General features: G+C 48.4%; 1 protein-coding gene and 1 long non-coding RNA gene across 10 annotated transcripts in view; one reads left to right on the forward strand and one right to left on the reverse strand.

The window, feature by feature from the left end:
- The window catches only part of BCL9 (BCL9 transcription coactivator), an 83356-nt gene extending 65455 nt beyond the window's left edge, over nucleotides 1–17901 (forward strand). For 4 of the 9 annotated variants that reach the window (XM_025453281.3, XM_025453284.3, XM_025453283.3 and 1 more), the window contains 7 exons: nucleotides 3735–4047; nucleotides 5378–5694; nucleotides 6926–7115; nucleotides 7996–8095; nucleotides 10772–13013; nucleotides 14269–14529; nucleotides 15510–17901. In XM_025453281.3, the coding sequence (XP_025309066.1) occupies nucleotides 3995–4047; nucleotides 5378–5694; nucleotides 6926–7115; nucleotides 7996–8095; nucleotides 10772–13013; nucleotides 14269–14529; nucleotides 15510–16627 (4281 nt within the window). In that variant the 5' untranslated portion in view covers nucleotides 3735–3994 and the 3' untranslated portion in view covers nucleotides 16628–17901. Of the gene's footprint in view, nucleotides 1–3734; nucleotides 4048–4469; nucleotides 4621–5377; nucleotides 5695–6925; nucleotides 7116–7995; nucleotides 8096–10771; nucleotides 13014–14268; nucleotides 14530–15509 lie in introns of all 9 variants that reach the window. The other 5 variants (XM_049096177.1, XM_049096178.1, XM_035700388.2 and 2 more) reach the window with 5 other exon arrangements.
- LOC125752866 (uncharacterized) lies at nucleotides 297–15792 on the reverse strand. The gene is made up of 2 exons (XR_007403359.1): nucleotides 15654–15792; nucleotides 297–3235 (listed from the first exon to the last, which is right to left on the reverse strand). It is a non-coding gene; the product is annotated as an uncharacterized LOC125752866 (long non-coding RNA).
- Nucleotides 17902–19886: the final 1985 nt, after the last annotated feature.

Raw genomic sequence — 19886 nt, forward strand, 5'->3', positions numbered from 1 at the left:
TGGCTTGGAGAGAGCATATGGGATGAGAAGAGAAGAGGTCCCAGGATTGAGTCCTGAGGACCTCTGAGTCGTGGAGCTTGAGTAGACAAGGGGCTGGCACAGGGGCCAGACAGAGTGACTTGGCGACGCGGGAGGACATCTAGGAAAGTGCAGCACCATGGAAATAAAGAGAGGAGTGTTCAAGAAGGAAGCCATTGGCCAGCAGACTAAGAGATGGAGTAAGGTGAGGTTAGAACAGTGGCCAGTGGTGACTTTAACCAATAGTGGTTTCTGTGATTTGGGTAGGGATTTGGGGGTGGAAGTTGGTTTAAAACGGTGAAAGGGTGAATGGCAAGGAAGGAAGTGAAGACCATGTGTCTTGTTAACCCTGTGGAGAAACCTGGCTCTGAAAGGGAAGAATAACATGCTAGGGCTGGACTTTGTTTTCCTGTAATTTTGGGTTTGTTTTTATTTTTTCAATGCTGGAAGAGACTACCACATGTCTGAGTGGTGATTGGAAATACGCAGGAGTAGCAGGGAAAGCCAAAGGACAGAGTGAGAGCTCTCAGAAAGCTGGAAGGGATGGGACCTAGACCACACGTGGTAGGCTGACCTTTGAGGAAAACTGGACTGTTTTTTCTAGTTCAGGAATAGAGAAGAAGGAGAGGATAGGTACTCTGAAAATAGGTTGGCACATTTGGTGGTGAGCATGTCACATCCTGCCTGGTGACTTCTTGTTAAGTCCTGGGCAAGACCATGCATTGAGAAAGGGGAGGAAAGGCAGGAAGGGGACAGTTGGAGATGAATAAGATATGAAATAACATTCAGCGAGATGAGCCAGTGTGCTGGCTAGAGAGTAGTAGTCATCATAGTCATAGTTAACCCGCATGTTCATGCTCTGCTGCCGAGCACTATATTTTGTGCACTGGCTCCCCTTGTCCACCAAGTCCCATCCTGAAAGGTGCCAGAGTGATGACGAGCACAGCCAGGGCGCCTGGCCCAGTGCCAGCTCTCCCACTTACTGGGGTATGGCTAACTCAGGTGTGATCCACCTTGTGCTCCGGCAAACAGCTAAATACTTCTGAGGCCCAGTTTCCTCATCTCTCGAGTGGGGAGAGTGGCATTATGGTCTGTGAGTTTAGTATGCACAGACAGTGCTTAAAAGAGTGCCTGACACCTACTTCGGAAGAATGTTAAGTAAGATCTAAGAAGAAAAGGGAGAAACGTTGAATAAGTAGATCTTAAAGTTAGGAGATTTCGTTATGTGGGAGGAAAAAATCTCTCTGTGGCTGTAATGAAGCATCTTCTGTGGAACAGCTTTTCCAACCTTTCAGGTAAACAGGTGAGTACCACCCTGCAAATGGAGGAGCCAAAGAGCCTAATTCTAATCTTTGGGAATATATGATAAGACACTCGGTGGATTTTTTTTTTTTTTTTTCTCAGCCAAGGCTAAGGCAAGGGTGACTTAGTTCAGCAACTCCCCTGGATCTTGGGTTGAAAACCCTGCATCTTGTTCCCTGTCATCACTGAGTCCACATGCTTGTTTCAGCCTTCCGTGCTCTCTCTCCACCCATAAAGTTATGATGAAGAGGTGGCTTCGAGGAAGAGCAGAGTCAGGGAGAGCCAATGGCAAAACCTCAGAGAAGCCACACACACCAGTCATATGCACTCTGTCCATTCATCTGTAAAATGCCTGTTGCTCCAGGTTGAGCAACTTTCGAGAATAAGAAACTGTCTGTAGGAGTACTTTGAAATACAAGTGTTATATGCTCACAGTATTATTAGAAATAATCATTGCTCCTGACTCTTCAGAAATGCCTGGCAGATTGAGGTGATTTGGTATTTGTAATAGGTTTTGAGTTCCTTTGGAAAAAGAGTGCAACACAAATGCCAGGTGTTTCCGTTCGGGGAGAAGCTTGAGTAAGTCACAGAGGGTCCAAACACATCTTAGTACATCATGCTGAGTATTAGAGACAAGCCAAAGAACTTTTTTTTTTTTTTTTTTTTTTTTGCCAAAGAACTTTAAAACAGGATTCTTGTCTTCAAAGAACATAGTCTTCATAGGGAGATGAAGCATAACACATAGGACTATTCAGTATGCCATATGATCGAGTGCTCGAATGTGTGATGCAGACAGAAAGTACCAGAAGTTCTAGAAGGGGACTATCTAGGTGGTAACTGCTTTTCTGTTCCTGATATAAATGTTTTCTGATAGCTTTGTCCATGCAAGATTCATTTGCTACTTCTATTTTACCGGTGTTTGCTGATGTTTGGTGAGAGGTCACAAAATTGTGTATGATCACGTCTGTCAAATTTGACAACTGCAATCAATTTTATAGTTTAAACTGGAGAAAAAAAAAAAAAAAGCTGAAGGTGGTGGGGGATGAAAATACAACCTTAAGTATAATCAAGACCAAAATGTTTTTTAGGATGTTTTCTCCTAAGGTCGGCATAGAAACATTCTGTAACATTTTATTCTAGTTCTTTTCCCTGACTTCATTTAAAAAGAAAAAAATGCAATCGTGTGTACCAAGAACCTCCACCAATTCCTTTCAGCGGCTCAGGTTAAATAGCTGGGACTATTGCACTTTCCAAATGAAAAAATGGACATTTCACACTTGGCAGTGATCCTGCTCAATGCCAAAACCTGGACTAGAACTACTCTCCTTTGTCCAGTCCTGGAGCCTCTCAAGGTGCCTATATATAAGCTGGAACACCTGAGCTGCTTCTAATTCCCTTTGGTTCTTCAGGCACTAACTAATCCTGCATCTGGCATCTTCTTCCTTCAGCCCCATACCCTAGCAGCAAGATCACAGGAGGAGAGGAGGGAGTTGAGGAGACTGTGGTCACCAGAAAACTCTATTGGGAACTTCCCTGGAAGGAGCAGTGACTGAAATTGTACCTTGGTTTTCCCTGAACTAGTCTAGGCCTCCTTAAGTAAAGGGCTTTCTCATTTGTTCTCTGGCTAGGTTTGGGAGTATTTTCTTGACCTTTATGCGTCGAATTAGCCTTGCAAATTGGCTCAAAAAATATCTTAGCTTTCGAAGCTGTTCTTTTACCTTCAGCATTATGGATCATTCCCATGCTTACCCATGCCTGTGGTCCCTGTCATTAAACAGTGAGAGCTCAAGACACATCCTTGGCATAATTTAATAGAAAGATCATGGAAGTCAGGGGGCAGAACTGATTGTATTTGGTATTGGCTCGATAGCTGGTTTCAGGAGTACCTCTTCCAATGTCTCTCCATCCTGAGGCCCTGAGAATGTAAACACAGATTAATTTGTTTCATGGTTGGGAATCGGGATGGGTTTGTTACATTTCAGTGCCATCGTTTCCCATCGGAGGTGAAACACCAGACAGTTGCTTTGGATTTGGAGTAGTACCCTTTGGTTGCAAAGCATCGTTTTGAAAAAAGAAAAACTCAAGTTTTTGACGGGTTTGTATTTGAAAGTAGAGAAATGTAAGGGAGAATATGTGCCTGAAGATAAAATGTTTTTCTCATGTGCTTACAAACGCCTGGTACATGATACTTGGTGGGAGGCTCAAGTGCTTGGCAGAAAATCTTGTCACTCTTCAGCTGCCTGAGTGCCAGAGCATGAACATCGCTGCTCCCTTAACCCTGTTGGAAGCTGAGGAGTGATCTATCTGCCACATCCTCGAGTTGGCTAGTGCTTTAACTTTGATCCTGTTGTAAGGGTGTTTTGTGTCTTTTGTGTTTTTGCTCCCAACCCTTTTTGGGTGGCCTTTTCCCGTAGTGTGCCCTGGAGATGCGAGATTTTCCTTTGGCAGCAGGAGGCACACACCCAGAGAATGCTGGAGCTGCAAGGGGAAAGGACCCACTTCCACAGCAGAGAAAAACAAAGAGGAAAAAGGCATACAGGTGGCCAGCGCTAAGGGACGCACCCAACAAGCAGCGGGCCGCTACCACTGCCCTGAGCAGCTGCTTCTGTTGCTGCCCGAGAGGAACTCGGTGAGCCCATCCCTGTTTGTGACTGCAAGCTCAGGATTTCAATCAATGCATTCCAGTAACCCTAAAGTGAGGAACTCCCCGTCAGGAAACACACAGAGGTAAGGGCTGGGGCCTACCCAGCTGCCCCTTGGGGATTGTCATAGGTGGACCTCGAACTGTCACTGAGGGAACAGTGTGTTCAAGCGGAAGCAAGTGAACCCAAGTGGGGAAAGGAAGAGAAAACAGAGAAGTAAATAGTGTTAGAATAGTAAACGGGCCACAGTGCAATCAGACTTTCTGTTAGAGTTTTCTATTGTTATTCTTTTGCCAGCTGTTCTTTGACTGTGCTTCTTTACCACCACCTCCCTCCCAAAGCACAGAGGAAAGGACCTTAGAGCCCACCCAATACGATGTACTAAACCAAGGCCTGGGATGGTGACAAGGCCTTAGGTCTTAGGACGAAAGGACCAGCCCCTAGTCCCCCGCTGTGAAGTGTTTTCCTGTGTTCCACAGTACTTAAATTGATATGTGTTTTTTAAAGATTTTGTTTATTCATGAGAGACACCGAGAAAGAGAGGCAGAGACATAAGCAGAGGGAGAAGCAAGCTCCCTGCAGGGAGAGCCCAATGCGGGACTCAACCCAGAACTCCAGGATCATGCCCTGAACCAACGGCAGACGCTCAGCCACCCAGGTGCCCCTATTTTTAAAGAGAAACAGAGGGAGAGAAAGCATGAGCAGGGGGAGGGGCAGAGGGAGAAGCAGACTCTCTGCTGAGCAGGGAGCCCAACTTGGGGCCTGATCCCAGGACCTCAGGATCATGACCTGAGCTGAAGACAGACACTTAACTGACTGAGCCACCCAGGTGCCCCCAAATTGATATTTTTTAAAGAATTTTTTCCTCATCCTGTGGGGTTCCAGTTAGTGTATGTGCTCTGGTGCACAATACTGCTTGTTGGAGGGATTCACATCCGACAGGGTTTCCCTAACCCTCCACTCACCAGCGGGTTTCCTCTCATGCTCTCTGGGTCCTGCCCGTATTTTCCAGCAGGGAAGCTAGGCTCCCGTTGTTACAGTTGTTCCCTGTCATCAGCCGGGGTGGGTAGTGTTTTGATCTTAACGATGCCTGTTTGTTTACTCTGAGCTAGTCTTAGTGTGAGAGTGAGTTCTCTATGTACATAGAGACCATTGTCCTTTACTGACAGAAGCCCTAGAGATGGGTCCCCACGTGACTGTAGGATTCCCGAGCCCAGGCAGGCCTGATCCTCCTCTCTGTCAGCTCCAAGATGAGAGCAGGGCTCGAAGGATCAAGGAAGTGACTGAGGTGAAAGGTGGGGTGGTCCCTCAGTCCTTTGCATCTCCTTGACCTACTCTAGGAACTGCTTCTCCCTGATTTGGGCAGACCAGCTGGATCCGGCGTCTGATCTCCCTTTGTTATTTGTCTCTTTTAGTAGCCCTAAGTCAAAGCAGGAGGTGATGGTCCGTCCTCCTACAGTGATGTCCCCATCTGGAAACCCCCAGCTGGATTCCAAATTCTCCAATCAGGGTAAACAGGGGGGCTCAGCCAGCCAATCCCAGCCATCCCCCTGTGACTCCAGGAGTGGGGGCCATACCCCTAAAGCACTCCCCGGCCCAGGTGGGAGCATGGGGCTGAAGAATGGGGCTGGAAATGGTGCCAAGGGCAAGGGGAAAAGGGAGCGAAGTATTTCCGCCGACTCCTTTGATCAGAGAGATCCTGGGACTCCAAACGATGACTCTGACATTAAAGGTATGTCTATAAGATCTTTGAGACTCAGAGGGAAGTAGCTATTCCCGAGGGAAGGCCTCTGACATTGGTGGATGCTGGAGAGCCTCAGAGCAGCCGAGTGGGGAGAGTAGGTACCAGGTTCAGGAGTTGTCGCAGCTTGTTAGGGTGGAACTGCTTCCTCTTGTTTTCCCACTCCCTGAAGAATGGTCTGGGACTGCCTCGTGGAAGAGTTCTTGCCCTTCAGGATGCACATGTTCCGGGGGTGATGGCAGGATGTCTCTCAGTCCTCACCACGTTCTTGGGGATGTTTCTGGCTTCTGTGCTGTTTCTCCTTCAGTCTCGAGCTCCCGTTTGTCTATGCCAGGGGCCTACACTGGAGCAGTTTTCCCGGCATCTCTTATTCTCCTCTGTCAGTTGAACTCTGTGAGACTGGGGTTCTCTCTGGTTACCACTTTGCCACTAGGCATGAGAGGAAGCCCTGGCAGTAGTGTGGGTCTGTCACAGCTGATTCCCGTGTGGCAGAAACGAGAGGTGACATGTAGTAGAAACGGGGGAGGCACCAAAATAGAGCTAGGCAGGAGGAATATGGGGCCAACGGCTGTGGCTTCAGTTGTTTTCCCTCCTAGTTGAAAACCAGAAACCTTAACTATGGCCAGAGTGTGAAGTCGCATTCCAGGGGTGGAAGTTTGACACCCCCCCCCACTCCTTCCTGCCAGCCCACATTAGAAGTAAGAACGTGGGTGATTGCTCCCCCATCTTTCCTTCCATCCTCAGGTATTTGTGGGAGGCCTGCCATGAGCGCCAGCACTATGCTGTGCGGTAGGGGACCATGGTCACAAGATGCAGCTGCCATCCCCAAGAATTTGAGTGAACCCGGACTGCAGATCATTAAACAATTATGATAAAATGTGATAAATGCTGAAATAAGAGGATTTGGGGGCTGTGGTTTCAACTCACTGGGGCATCTAGTCCAAGAGGTTCCAAAAAGGTTTCCAGGAAGGAGGGACACTTGTGCTAATGTCTGAAGGGTGCGTAATAGACAAGTAAGGAGGTGGAGGGAAAGGGTGCTTAGTGCTTAGTAATTTTGTCATTTGGGGAGAAGCGTTTTGGAATTTTTATGAGTTGAAGAGGTTTTCTCTTAGCAAGGTGCTTCCTCCTTAAAATTCTCAAGGTGGGTTTGTGTTGTGGTGCTGTAAATGCTGGCAGAAGCAGCTTTTTCCTTTCTCTGACACCACTCTTCTCATTCTTTTAGAATGTAATTCTGCTGACCACATAAAGTCCCAGGATTCCCAGCACACACCACACTCGATGACCCCATCCAATGCTCCAGCCCCCAGGTCTTCCACCCCCTCCCATGGCCAGACTACTGCCCCAGAGCCCACACCTGCTCAGAAGACTCCCGCCAAAGTGGTGTATGTGTTTTCTACTGAGATGGCCAATAAGTAAGTTCACAGCTGGGTCTTGCTGTTGGCAGGGCTTGTGTGTTTGGACGCCTGAGTTCTTATTCCCACTGAAGGTTAATCCTTTTTTCCCCCACATGTGTTATATCACTTGAAGTTAACAGTACAGAAAGGGGTAAAATAAAATAAAATACAAAACCTCCTGACCCTCTCTCCCCAGAGGCAACCACTGATGATACTTCTTTGGCTTTCCTTCCAGAAGGTTTTTGTGCTTGTAAGATACAGATCTTTTTCAAACATAAAAGAGATTGATTACACAGTAGCATCTAATTTAGCATTCTCTTTTAAATAACACAAGTAATACTTGTGTCTGTCTTAGAATGATTAGAAAATATAAATAACTAAAAAGAGAAATATGTCTGGAATAGAGATAACTACTGTGAATGTTTTGGCACCTATGTTTCTGATGGATGGGTCAGCAGATTTTTTTTGCTTACTTAATTTATACAAAATGTGAATGTACCCTACATACAGACAGAGTGAATTTCCACAGCCTTAGTTTATTATTATGTGTTGAGAGAGTTCACGTTTGCTTTTCATGTTGGGGTTTTGAACTAGGATTCTATAAAACACCTACCACAGTGTATTGGTTGGAAGGAGAAAATCTTGGGGTTTTTTAATGCCTCTTTTGAGATTTTGCTAATAGCTATCATTAGATTCCAGAAGTCTGATGCTAAATGATAGACACAAATAATGAAAATTTGTGTTTCTTGATTCTTACTCAACATTTCTGATGGCTCTCTACACAGAACCACCTTCCTTTCTGCTCTTACAAGTTCACTCTGGGGTTAAAGTGTTTTTGCAATTACAGGTAGTGGAGTAGAAGCAAATCCTAGTGTGTGCATCTCTCTTGTCTCTGCAGAGCCGCAGAAGCTGTGTTGAAAGGCCAGGTTGAAACTATCGTCTCTTTCCACATCCAGAACATCTCTAACAGCAAGACAGAACGAAGCACAGCCCCTCTGGTAGGCCATTTTGGAAGTGGAGTGTGGTTTAAAGGCTCTCCAGTGCCCATAAAGGTGGGAGGTAGTCTCGATGGTGTAAGCTGCATCCCGGGCATTTGACCTACTTATGGTATTATGTGGTTTCAGGCAGATCATGCCGTACTGGCCTTTCCTTTAGCAAGCAGGTAAACTGAGGGATTACTAGGAGAGAAGGACACAGGATAAAACAGGAGGTATATGAGGAGATGTCCGATTTCTTTCATGTAGCCATCCCTGGGAAAATCTGAATTCAAACCGTGTGTACAGGGCAGGTTTTTAACAGCTAACAAATGCTCTTGAGTTAGTTGCAGAGCAGAAGAGGAATGACTCAAGCCTCCGTACTGGAGTACATGCTGCTAATCTGCTAATTAGAGTCTCAGTGACTTTCAAAATGATTCTTCCTTACTTCAAAGTGAGAGGACCATTAAATACTTTTAATTGCTTGATATTTCCAAAATTCCAATAAATATTATTGTGTCTCCTGTCTGGAACTTAAGTACCTACCATAAGCCACGTTAGAAAAAACGTGCAGTGGTTGCTTGAATCCATGTAGCGTTCCACATGGAACCACAAGTTGTTTCTGTGATTGGCATTGTCAGGGCATCCTGCCAAATGCTGCTGGGACACTAAGAGGTTCAAGACACAGACCTTGCTTTCAGGAAGCATAAAATCTAGTACTAGTACTGGGTGTAGTCTTTGATGTGGGAAAAGTTAAGTGACAATAAATGAGTCAAATGACAAGTCAAGATAAAACAGTGACATTTTTGTCTTTGTCGTGGATCAACAAAGTTCCTCTCCATTGACATAGCAGAGCTTGGGTTTTCCTAGACTTAGAAAAGGCATTTCACATTCTTCGTATACCTCTGCTATTCAAGAAGGGAGGAGGATGGACGTACATGATATTTAAAATGTATATATATCTTAGTTTATGCTTAAATATTTTATACACATGTATACATAATATTTAAAACTTTTATCATCCCAGGATGCACAGGGTACATTGTAATGCCAGCCAGTATTTCATTGACTTGGCAGCAGATCTTATTAGGGTTTGCATCTCTACCTTCTCTGGTGCTGAAATGAGTCAGAAGTGGTGTTAAGGATGGAATTGGGAATAATCCAACGACCGTTGCTCCAAATCTCAAATCAAAAGGGTGGCACTAAACTACTACTTCTATCCTGGTCACATGACACGAAGTCGGTGCCCATCCCAAACTAACCGACCAATCGAACCTGGCCAACAAAACCAAACCTAAAATGGCACCAGGAGGAAAAGGAAAGTGACCTCCACACTACAGTATGGGAGTCAGGGACATGGGAGACATGTTGAGCATGTGGAGTCATGCAGGTTCAGCCAGCCTTCCCACCCCAGTCTCTGTGTGCAGACATATGTGCACGGGTACCTGTGAATGAAACATTTATATACATATTCACAGAACAGAACACGTGAAGATAGTCTTTGTGTTTATGCAACACAGACTGTTCGATGCAGAGATACACATGATTCGTGTACAGATTTGCACACAGGAAAGCCTTCCAGAAAGCAAGTGGGGAGGTAAGGAAGAGCCTCAGGGGTTTGGAAATACAGACAGGATTAAGTGAGCAAGTAGGAACAAAGGAACACCCAAAGGAGGGTACATGCGGCTAGCTGGAGGCTGGCGAAAGATCCCCGAGATGGGGTTTGTAGGCTGGGCCCCTCTGTGCTTCTGCAGTACCCCCGACTTGGGCACCGCCAGCAGTGCCAGAGTTTAGACCCAGGGTACGCGTCCTTCTTCCGCACGCAGACAGCATCCGTGTCCCCGCAGGTGCATGTGCTTTCACCCAGGACTTAGTGTAGCGTCGGTACTTAATAAATAATAATGAGGCTGTCATCTGACCTATAAAAAGGGCAGTCTGCTGTCTATTGGAAAGAACAGATCAAGAGACACCGTGGGCTAGATAGCCTCAGATTTCCCCACAGACGCTTCCTGCTTACGGATTATCTTACTACAGTTAATGTACAAGTTCTTATCGAATATGGAATCAGTGATCACAAACTGAAAACAGAAACCAGAGCTATCAGGCCCCCTGGAAACTCAAGGAGAGGAGTACTGTGCTAGTCACCATGTCAGAGAAGACTCTCACTGGAACGGCGTAGCCTTCCCTGCTTCCTCTGGCTGCTAGAGTACAGAGCTGTCAGTGACAAGTATATTCCCTTGCAGCTGAAAACATCAGACCTCTTGACTGACAATGAGGAGCCTATATACCTAGTTGTACTTTCGGGGAAAAGAAGGGTGTTAGGTACAGCCTCCCACATACCAAGAAACTAATCTCTCTTTGAATCAGAAATACACAGTAGACATGTGATATCAAACCTGTTCCTCGAAATAGATACTCAAATATATTCACTTTGGCAGAGTGGCTCTCCCCTGGCATGCTTATAAAGTTATTGAAACATAATCTTCAGCAAGGGAAAGACGATGCCATTTGACAGGAAAGTGGAAGAAAAAAATCAGAACGTCTCCATGTCCAGACTGGGGTTGTACATGGGCAGTTTCTGCAGCAAATGTCAGAGTAGATTTATGTGAACTGGGACAAATCCTTTATAACATGTTTTGCTTTTTTAATTGCCTTTCCATACCATTTACCAATGATTTTTAAAATCTTGTTTATCTTCAGAACACACAGATATCTGCCCTTCGGAATGATCCGAAAACCCTCCCACAACAGCCCCCAGCTCCAGCCAGCCAGGACCAGAATTCTTCCCAGAATACCAGACTGCAGCCGACTCCACCCATTCCGGCACCAGCACCCAAGCCTGCTGCACCCCCACGTCCCCTGGACCGGGATAGTCCTGGTGTAGAAAACAAACTGATCCCTTCTGTAGGCAGTCCTGCCAGCTCTACTCCACTGCCCCCAGACGGTACCGGGCCAAACTCGACACCCAATAACCGAGCAGTGACCCCTGTGTCCCAAGGGAGCAATAGCTCTTCAGCAGATCCCAAAGCCCCTCCGCCTCCTCCAGTGTCCAGTGGAGAGCCCCCCACGCTGGGAGAGAACCCCGACGGGCTGTCTCAGGAGCAGCTGGAGCACCGGGAGCGCTCCTTACAAACGCTCCGAGACATCCAACGGATGCTTTTCCCCGATGAGAAAGAATTCACAGGAGGACAAAGTGGGGGACCCCAGCAGAACACTGGGGTATTAGATGGACCTCAGAAAAAACCAGAAGGGCCAATACAGGCCATGATGGCTCAATCCCAAAGCCTAGGGAAGGGACCTGGGCCCCGGACAGATGTGGGAGCTCCATTTGGCCCTCAAGGACATAGAGATGTGCCCTTTTCTCCAGATGAAATGGTTCCACCTTCCATGAACTCCCAGTCTGGGCCCATGGGACCTGACCACTTGGACCATATGACCCCCGAGCAGATAGCTTGGCTGAAACTGCAGCAGGAGTTCTATGAGGAAAAGAGGAGGAAGCAGGAGCAAGTGGTCGTGCAGCAGTGCTCCCTCCAGGACATGATGGTCCATCAGCATGGGCCTCGGGGCGTGGTCCGAGGGCCTCCTCCTCCATATCAGATGGCCCCAAGCGAAGGCTGGGGGCCAGGGGGCGCGGAGCCCTTTGCCGATGGGATCAACATGCCCCACTCTCTGCCCCCAAGGGGCATGGCTCCCCATCCCAACATGCCAGGGAGCCAGATGCGCCTCCCTGGATTTGCAGGAATGATAAACTCAGAAATGGAGGGGCCGAATGTCCCCAACCCAGCATCTAGACCAGGTCTTTCTGGAGTCAGTTGGCCAGACGATGTGCCAAAAATCACAGATGGTCGAAACTTCCCACCTGGCCAGGGTGTCTTCAGTGGTCCAGGCCGAGGGGAACGCTTCCCAAACCCCCAAGGATTGTCCGAAGAGATGTTTCAACAGCAGCTGGCAGAGAAGCAGCTGGGTCTCCCCCCGGGGATGAGCATGGAAAGCAGCAGGCCCAGCATGGAGATGAATAGAATGATCCCAGGCTCCCAGCGACACATGGAGCCTGGGAGTAATCCCATTTTCCCTCGAATACCCGTTGAGGGCCCTCTGAGTCCCTCCAGGGGTGACTTTCCGAAAGGAATGCCCCCACAGATGGGCCCTGGTCGGGAACTTGAGTTTGGGATGGTTCCTAGTGGGATGAAGGGAGATGTCAGTCTAAACGTCAGCATGGGATCCAACCCTCAGATGATACCTCAGAAGATGAGAGAGGCTGGGGCAGGCCCTGAGGAGATGATGAAATTACGCCCAGGTGGCGCAGACCTGCTGCCCACTCAGCAGAAGATGGTGCCCCTGCCATTTGGTGAGCACCCCCAGCAAGAGTACGGCATGGGCCCTAGACCATTCCTTCCCATGTCTCAGGGTCCAGGCAGCAACAGTGGCTTGCGGAATCTCAGAGAACCACTTGGGCCCGACCAAAGGACTAACAGCCGGCTCAGTCATATGCCACCACTACCTCTCAACCCTTCCAGTAACCCCACTAGCCTCAACACAGCTCCTCCAGTTCAGCGTGGCCTGGGGCGGAAGCCCTTGGATATATCTGTGGCAGGCAGCCAGGTACATTCCCCAGGCATTAACCCTCTGAAATCTCCCACGATGCGCCAAGTCCAGTCACCAATGCTGGGCTCACCCTCGGGGAACCTCAAGTCCCCCCAGACTCCATCGCAGCTGGCAGGCATGCTGGCGGGCCCAGCTGCTGCTGCTTCCATTAAGTCCCCCCCTGTCTTGGGGTCTGCTGCTGCTTCGCCTGTTCACCTCAAGTCTCCATCACTTCCTGCCCCGTCACCTGGATGGACCTCCTCTCCAAAACCTCCCCTTCAGAGTCCCGGGATCCCTCCAAACCATAAAGCACCCCTCACCATGGCCTCCCCAGCCATGCTGGGCAGTGTAGAGTCAGGTCAGTATGCTTGCGTCCTCACAGCAGTTGCACCTTGTAGCCGGAGATTGCAAAAGCCTCATTTATGTACTTTAAGAAAACTGGTGTCCTAATTTGATTATGCAACCGGAGGAGGTGGCCTTTGCCGAGACGGACGTATCCGAGGCCAGGTGCGTGATTGGTGCTTCCGCGGGGTTACGCACTAAGTATCCAATCCTGGCAGAGACACACAGCTCTTAGTGCAGAATGTGTTTGTCAGGTAGGACTGTTCAGAGGAAGAGGGAGAATGGGACACGTGTCACTCCACAGAATAATTTACATTTGCACAGTGCACGTGGGTTGGTGAAGTAAAATGCCTCGGACAGTGGGTAAATATGACTTCTTTCAATACTAGACCTGCCCACTTGAAGGGGGCTGCCCTCGTGTCCACAGGCCCTGAGTATAATCGTAAGCAGAAAGGGGAGGCTGTTGAAAGACTTTAGTGGTTCTCATAAATACATGCTGACCACAGAGACAGTTACCCAAAACCTTCTCCTTGGTAGACTGCTGTTTTCAGAGATCAGCTGCAATTTCTCAGCATTTTCTTCCTGGGGGAAGCTCTGGCTAATGATGGTGGTTTTGTGAATGGGGCCGGAGGTGGTCAGTGGAAGATGAGCGTCGAGGTATAAATACTAGGTCCATGTGGTCTCTGCTTGAGAAAAACTAGACTCAGAATAAGATCGAGGATGTATCCCAGCCAGCTGAAGCGTCTCTCTCCCAGTTGGGTAGCGGATCACAAGAGCAGGACAGTAGAACCAGCCTCCTCAGAACTGCTCAGTGCCGACGTTGTGGTTGTGGAAATTAATCAAGAGCGTGTGTATAGGGTGACGCAGTTAGCACCTGGGGTTGAGTCGCTGGGCCGGCTCCACGGCGTCCTAAATACCTGAGTGGAATTCTGAATCATGATCGGCAAGGGAGAGATCTGCTTATTTTGCATTCTTTTCAGTGAAATAGTTGTCCCTACACCATGCCCTTCCCAAGCTTGAGGTTCTGTCTCTACTGCATTCTTGGTGTGTCTTCATGTCTTCTGGTGCATTGCATCCCTGTCACACTGGTCACCCCTCTGCACACACACACAGCTTGACCAGAAGACTGATGATTTGTGTTCTGGGTCTAATAACACTGTCCTGTTCATCCATCTCATTCTTGGCCTTGCTAGTTCATAATCATAGGCCTGATAGCCTTTAAGAGGAATCTAATTTCCTGCCCATTCTTGTTTTATTTTGCTTTCTTGTAGGCGGCCCCCCACCCCCCACAGCCAGCCAGTCTGCCTCCGTGAACATCCCTGGAAGTCTTCCCTCTAGTACACCTTACACCATGCCTCCAGAGCCAACCCTTTCCCAGAACCCGCTGTCTATTATGATGTCTCGAATGTCCAAGTTTGCAATGCCCAGTTCTACCCCTTTATACCACGACGCCATCAAGACTGTGGCCAGCTCCGATGACGACTCCCCTCCAGCACGTTCTCCCAACTTGCCATCAATGAATAATATGCCAGGTAAGAAATCAGGAAGCTAGGATACTGAGCGAGTGTTAGACAAAAGAGAGAATTCTCGCATGCTTTTCAGCCGGCTGCAGACCCCCAATGGATGGAAGCGGCACACGCTGGGAAGTACCGTCAATAGAATCAAGTGTCTTAACTAGAGGAAGAGAACGTGAACAATTTTGTATTCATTTGATTCAATGTGTTTGTTAGAAAGCAGGTTTCCTTAGGATTCTTACAGTTTCCTCAAAGAAGTTCTGATGCTTCTGTGTACCTGGATGGGTACTTTTTTCCCTTTTGAGGGGGTGGGAGGGCAGTGGGGGTCCTCCTGGAGAAATACTGAGAGGTGTTTCTTTTTAACATGCAGATCGGAGTGTCTTTAATTCTCAAGTGTTTTTCTGGAAGGGCCGCCTCCAACCACTAAGCAGCCACAGGATTTCAGACAGGGCACAGCCTGTTTCCTAGCACCATCCTCACCATACCTGGTGGTTATTCTGTAGAGACACCAACTACTTAAATGGCTTAGGGACTATAGTAGAACCGGCATGTTGCCTTCTTTCTGATTCTTGGATTTGTAGGGCTAATCCTCTCTGTCCAAAGAGGACCGTTCCTAAGTGATTCAGACAAATTCGTTTCATCTATGTTCCATGCCTCCCATGAAGAAGGCTGAATTGATTTGCTTATATTAATTTGTGACTTTTCACACAGACTTTCTTCCTGGCTATTTTCTACATACCCTTACGTTGTAAGGTTTACAACATATGTAGTCTGAGTTTAAGACTCAGAATATATCCTCTTGTAGGGCTGTTGGCCTGTACGCTCCAAAATGTATTTTAATCTCGCTGAGGGCAGGGATTTCGTGTTGTATGTTTTCCCAGCAGAGCCCCTTGCACATTTGATACACAATGATCTTGTTGTTGTTAATTGGGTTTATGATAGTTTTTCTAAAGCTGCTCTTGGTTAAGGTGATTCCTTTGATATCTTTATTTTTCTAGGAATGGGCATTAATACACAGAATCCTCGAATTTCAGGTCCAAACCCTGTGGTTCCGATGCCAACCCTCAGCCCAATGGGAATGACCCAGCCACTTTCTCACTCCAATCAGATGCCCTCTCCGAATGCCATGGGACCCAACATACCTCCTCACGGGGTCCCGATGGGGCCCGGCTTGATGTCACACAATCCTATCATGGGCCACGGGTCCCAGGAGCCTCCAATGGTACCTCAAGGACGGATGGGTTTCCCCCAGGGCTTCCCTCCAGTACAGTCTCCTCCACAGCAGGTTCCGTTCCCTCACAATGGCCCCAGCGGGGGGCAGGGCAACTTCCCAGGAGGCATGGGTTTCCCAGGGGAAGGCCCCCTCGGTCGCCCCAGCACCCTGCCCCAGAGTTCAGCAGATGCAGCACTTTGCAAGCCTGGAGGCCCCGGGGGTCCCGACTCCTTCGCTGTCCTGGGGAACAGCATGCCTTCGGTGTTTACAGACCCAGATCTGCAGGAGGTCATCCGACCCGGAGCCACTGGAATACCGGAGTTTGATCTGTCTCGCATTATTCCATCTGAGAAGCCCAGCCAGACACTGCAGTATTTCCCTCGAGGGGAAGTCCCAGGCCGTAAACAGCCCCAGGGCCCCGGACCTGGGTTTTCGCACATGCAGGGGATGATGGGTGAACAAGCACCCAGAATGGGACTGGCGTTACCTGGCATGGGAGGTCCAGGGCCAGTGGGAACTCCGGATATCCCCCTCGGGACAGCCCCATCCATGCCAGGCCACAACCCAATGAGACCACCAGCCTTTCTCCAGCAAGGCATGATGGGACCGCACCATCGGATGATGTCACCAGCACAATCTACAATGCCTGGCCAGCCCACCCTGATGAGCAACCCAGCTGCTGCCGTGGGCATGATTCCTGGCAAGGATCGGGGGCCTGCTGGGCTCTACACCCACCCTGGGCCCGTGGGCTCTCCAGGCATGATGATGTCCATGCAGGGCATGATGGGACCCCAACAGAACATCATGATCCCCCCACAGATGAGGCCCCGGGGCATGGCCGCTGACGTGGGCATGGGTGGATTTAGCCAAGGACCTGGCAACCCAGGAAACATGATGTTTTAAGCTGCTAAGATTGGATGTGCCGATCCTTGTCAAGATGAGATTCCAGGTCCTGCGAGCTGCTTTGAGGGAGTTCCAGGAACACCGTTGGTCATGCAATAGGAGAACAGAGACCCGAGGGCTGCTTTGGGGGAGGGGGGAACTTGAGAATGTATGGATTTACCTGAAAACAAATGATTCATTTAATCAACAGGTGTGTTTTTTTTAAGATTTATTTTTTAAAAATTATTTTTGTGGACTTGGGTATCCTGTGATGGCACCTACTTTTGGGAATCTGTAGCTGTGCTTTGAGAATTGCCATCGGTCATGTGTTGCACCGTTCTCTGTATGTTTACGTCCTTTGGACTGGCTTCTCCCAGGATTCTTTTCTGGTTTTGTTTTTTGCTTTGGGCTTTATTTTTTTGTGTACTGTACTATATTGTAAAAGGGATTTTAGCAGAGACTTTAGTCTTTGGGACAAGAGGAGAACAGGAATGCTGGGCTGTTTACTTTAGGTGGAGAATCCATCTTCAGACCTTTGGACTATTTTCTTTCAACTCCAGTGTATAGAAAAAAAAAAAAAACCAAACTACGACCTCAGAGCAGAGTATTAATGAAAAGCACAAAAAAAGGAACTAAGTTCAGCGAGGGGTGGGGGGAGGGGGGAGATTTTTCTTTTTAAAAATAATGAAACTTAGGACGTTTGTTTTTCAGTTCGAGTGCTCTCCGCACTTGTCTGTCTCTCCCAGTCTGCAAACCCACCTTCACATTTTTCTCTCTTCCCTCCCTCTCCCTCTCCCCTTGGTTGAGTGTTTCCTTCCCCCCACAGCCTGCCCGCCACCGAGGACGACCTCTGCTTTCCTCTTCTTTCCCTTTGGCAGCTGCAATACCCGGTGTTTCTTGGGGGAAGTAAATCTAAGGAAGCCTCGCCTTCCAGGCCAGGTGTCGCCCAGGCCCGGCTCCGGCTCCGGCTCCGGCTCCGGGAGGGAAAGGCCTGTGTTTGGGATGCTCGGTGGGCTGCTTTTCCCTTCTCTTCCCCAACACGCCCTCCCTTCCCCACCTTGTTTTCTGTTCTCCTTTTATTAGGAATTCCCAAGTGAATTTTATCAATGTGGGAGTGGAACAGATGCTAAAAGCTATCCAGGATTTTGTTTTTGTTTTTAATTTTGTGGTTCCTCCCTTCCCTCCCCTCCCATGCGTAAAACGTTCTGTGTAACCTCCATTAAATTTGGTACAAAACCACTCACCAGAGCTGTGGTGTCAGAAAAATAAAATATATTGTTTCTTACAAAATTGAATAGCCTTTTGTGTTCATTTCAGTTCCGGTCTGCTTAGTGCTGGGCATGGTAGCTGCCACACGACCCGAGGAACACAGTGGCTTTGCGTCCCAGCAGGTGGATGAAGGTGAGGGGAAGCCTGCCCAAGTGCCTGCCTAGGTGGAGCATCTTCTCTGGGTGGTTGAGTAAGAACCACTCGAAGATTTGTCCCGGGACCAGTCCTGTCTCTGTTGTGAAGCCTAGTGGTGGGCAGAAGAGCAACCCTGGCCCCCGGCGCTGAAATTTACCTCTCGGGGTAATGAATGGTCTCTACCAGGAATTTCTGGGAGAGCCAGTTAAATGGTGTGAAGCAATTCAGGCCAAGGGTATATTTTCACTCATTTGCAGAAGCTCTGAAGTGTCCCTGAATCTTGCTAAGGTAAAACATGACCACTGTGCCTGTGAGTCGGGGTTTTCCCCAGCCCGTGGGGGTGTCCCCTGCCTCGCTGCCTGCCGGCGTCCCCACTGTGGCCCCATTCAGTCTGGGCACGGCTCATCGCCCACCACTCGTGCCCTCGTTGGGCAGTGTGCATCCTGCAGGCCATGCGTGTCTCTCTGCACTTGAATTTGCCCTGGTGTGTGTATTGCTTCACGTCCTAGGTGGTTTTGGCTGAGTGACTGGGCGTCTGGGTGTGAGTTTGTTCACAGGTGAGAGAAGAAGGGAGGAGCAGCAGGTGCAGAGTCATCTGCAGACAAACTGGTACAAATTGGGCTCTGCTGGCGCTCTACAGTCGGAGTCCTTCCTGTGCCTGTGACGGTTTCTGCGATAGGTGTGTTTGAGAGCCAATTTCTCTTCCACTGTTGGCTGCCCTGTCATCTCAGAAACACAAGAGCCCCAGGCAACAAAAGTGAGATGACTGCTGCGGCACCTCCCCCACCAGTCACCTCCACGTGTGCTCCTGCTAACCTTGGAGGGCCTAAACGGTATGTGGTGTAATCATCTCCTTTGCAGAGGAGAAAGCTGAGCTCAAGTTTAAGAATTCAGGCACAATCGGATCTATTCAGATGGCCCTGTGTGGTGAACATTTTATGTTAGGAGAGTAAAATGAGTGTTTTGTTCCATAAATTTAGCCGTCTTCCTCGGTTCTCATTCCTCAGTTCTCTGGCTTCGAAGTTTATGGAAGTGAGCAGGGAAACATCTAAGCACGGGGAACGTGAGATGCGAGCCCCAACCAAGGAAGGTTGGGCCCTGGCATCTGTCCACTGGACTGGCTTCTGGGTGGCCCTGCTCCCGGCTGCACCTGACAGTGCTGTGGTCCCTGTTCAACTGGCCCTCGGAGGGAGCCCAGAGCCAGCTGGAGCGGCCCGGTGGCCCCTGCTGGGAAAAGCTGGGGATGTGGCGCTGCTCGCTCGGCCCCCTGCTGGACAGCATGCAGCAGTGCGAATGAGCTGTCCACTGCCCTGAAGTGGAGTTTTGAAGAGACCCCTTCATAAATCATTCATTTACGTTGTCAGCAGATACCAACAACATTTCATCATGATGATATCTGATAAACTGAGTTCGTTTGGGGTTTAAACAGAACAGTTTCTAATTTACTAAGAATGATGTGAAAATCACATTTGAGAGGCTTGATACTCCCATGTCGAGAACTAATTTTTAAAAATTAGCAAAAGGTTGATAAAGATATTTCTTGTTAACATAACCCTGTGAAAGCCCAGCCAGTCTCCCCCAAATTGGGGGACTGAGTGAAGGAAATGCAATAATGATGTGTTTACTTCATTTCAGGGGTTAAGTGGTGGGGTGTGGGTGAACTAAAAGAGTTTGTGTTGTTTTTCCTAAAGCAAAGTGAAATAAAATAAATTTTGAGAAAATCTGTACTTCTAAATGAAAATAAATTACTGTAGGGGTCTTATGAGGGGTGAGGCGTGAGAAAATAGAAATTCTAAAACAAATTTTTACAGATTTTAAAGCTACTCTTAGAAAAAAAATTGAAGAAAAAAAAAAAAAAGGGATCCCTGGGTGGCGC

Source organism: Canis lupus, chromosome 17 (assembly GCF_003254725.2).
Source record: "Canis lupus dingo isolate Sandy chromosome 17, ASM325472v2, whole genome shotgun sequence".
Taxonomy (NCBI): Eukaryota; Metazoa; Chordata; class Mammalia; order Carnivora; family Canidae; genus Canis; species Canis lupus.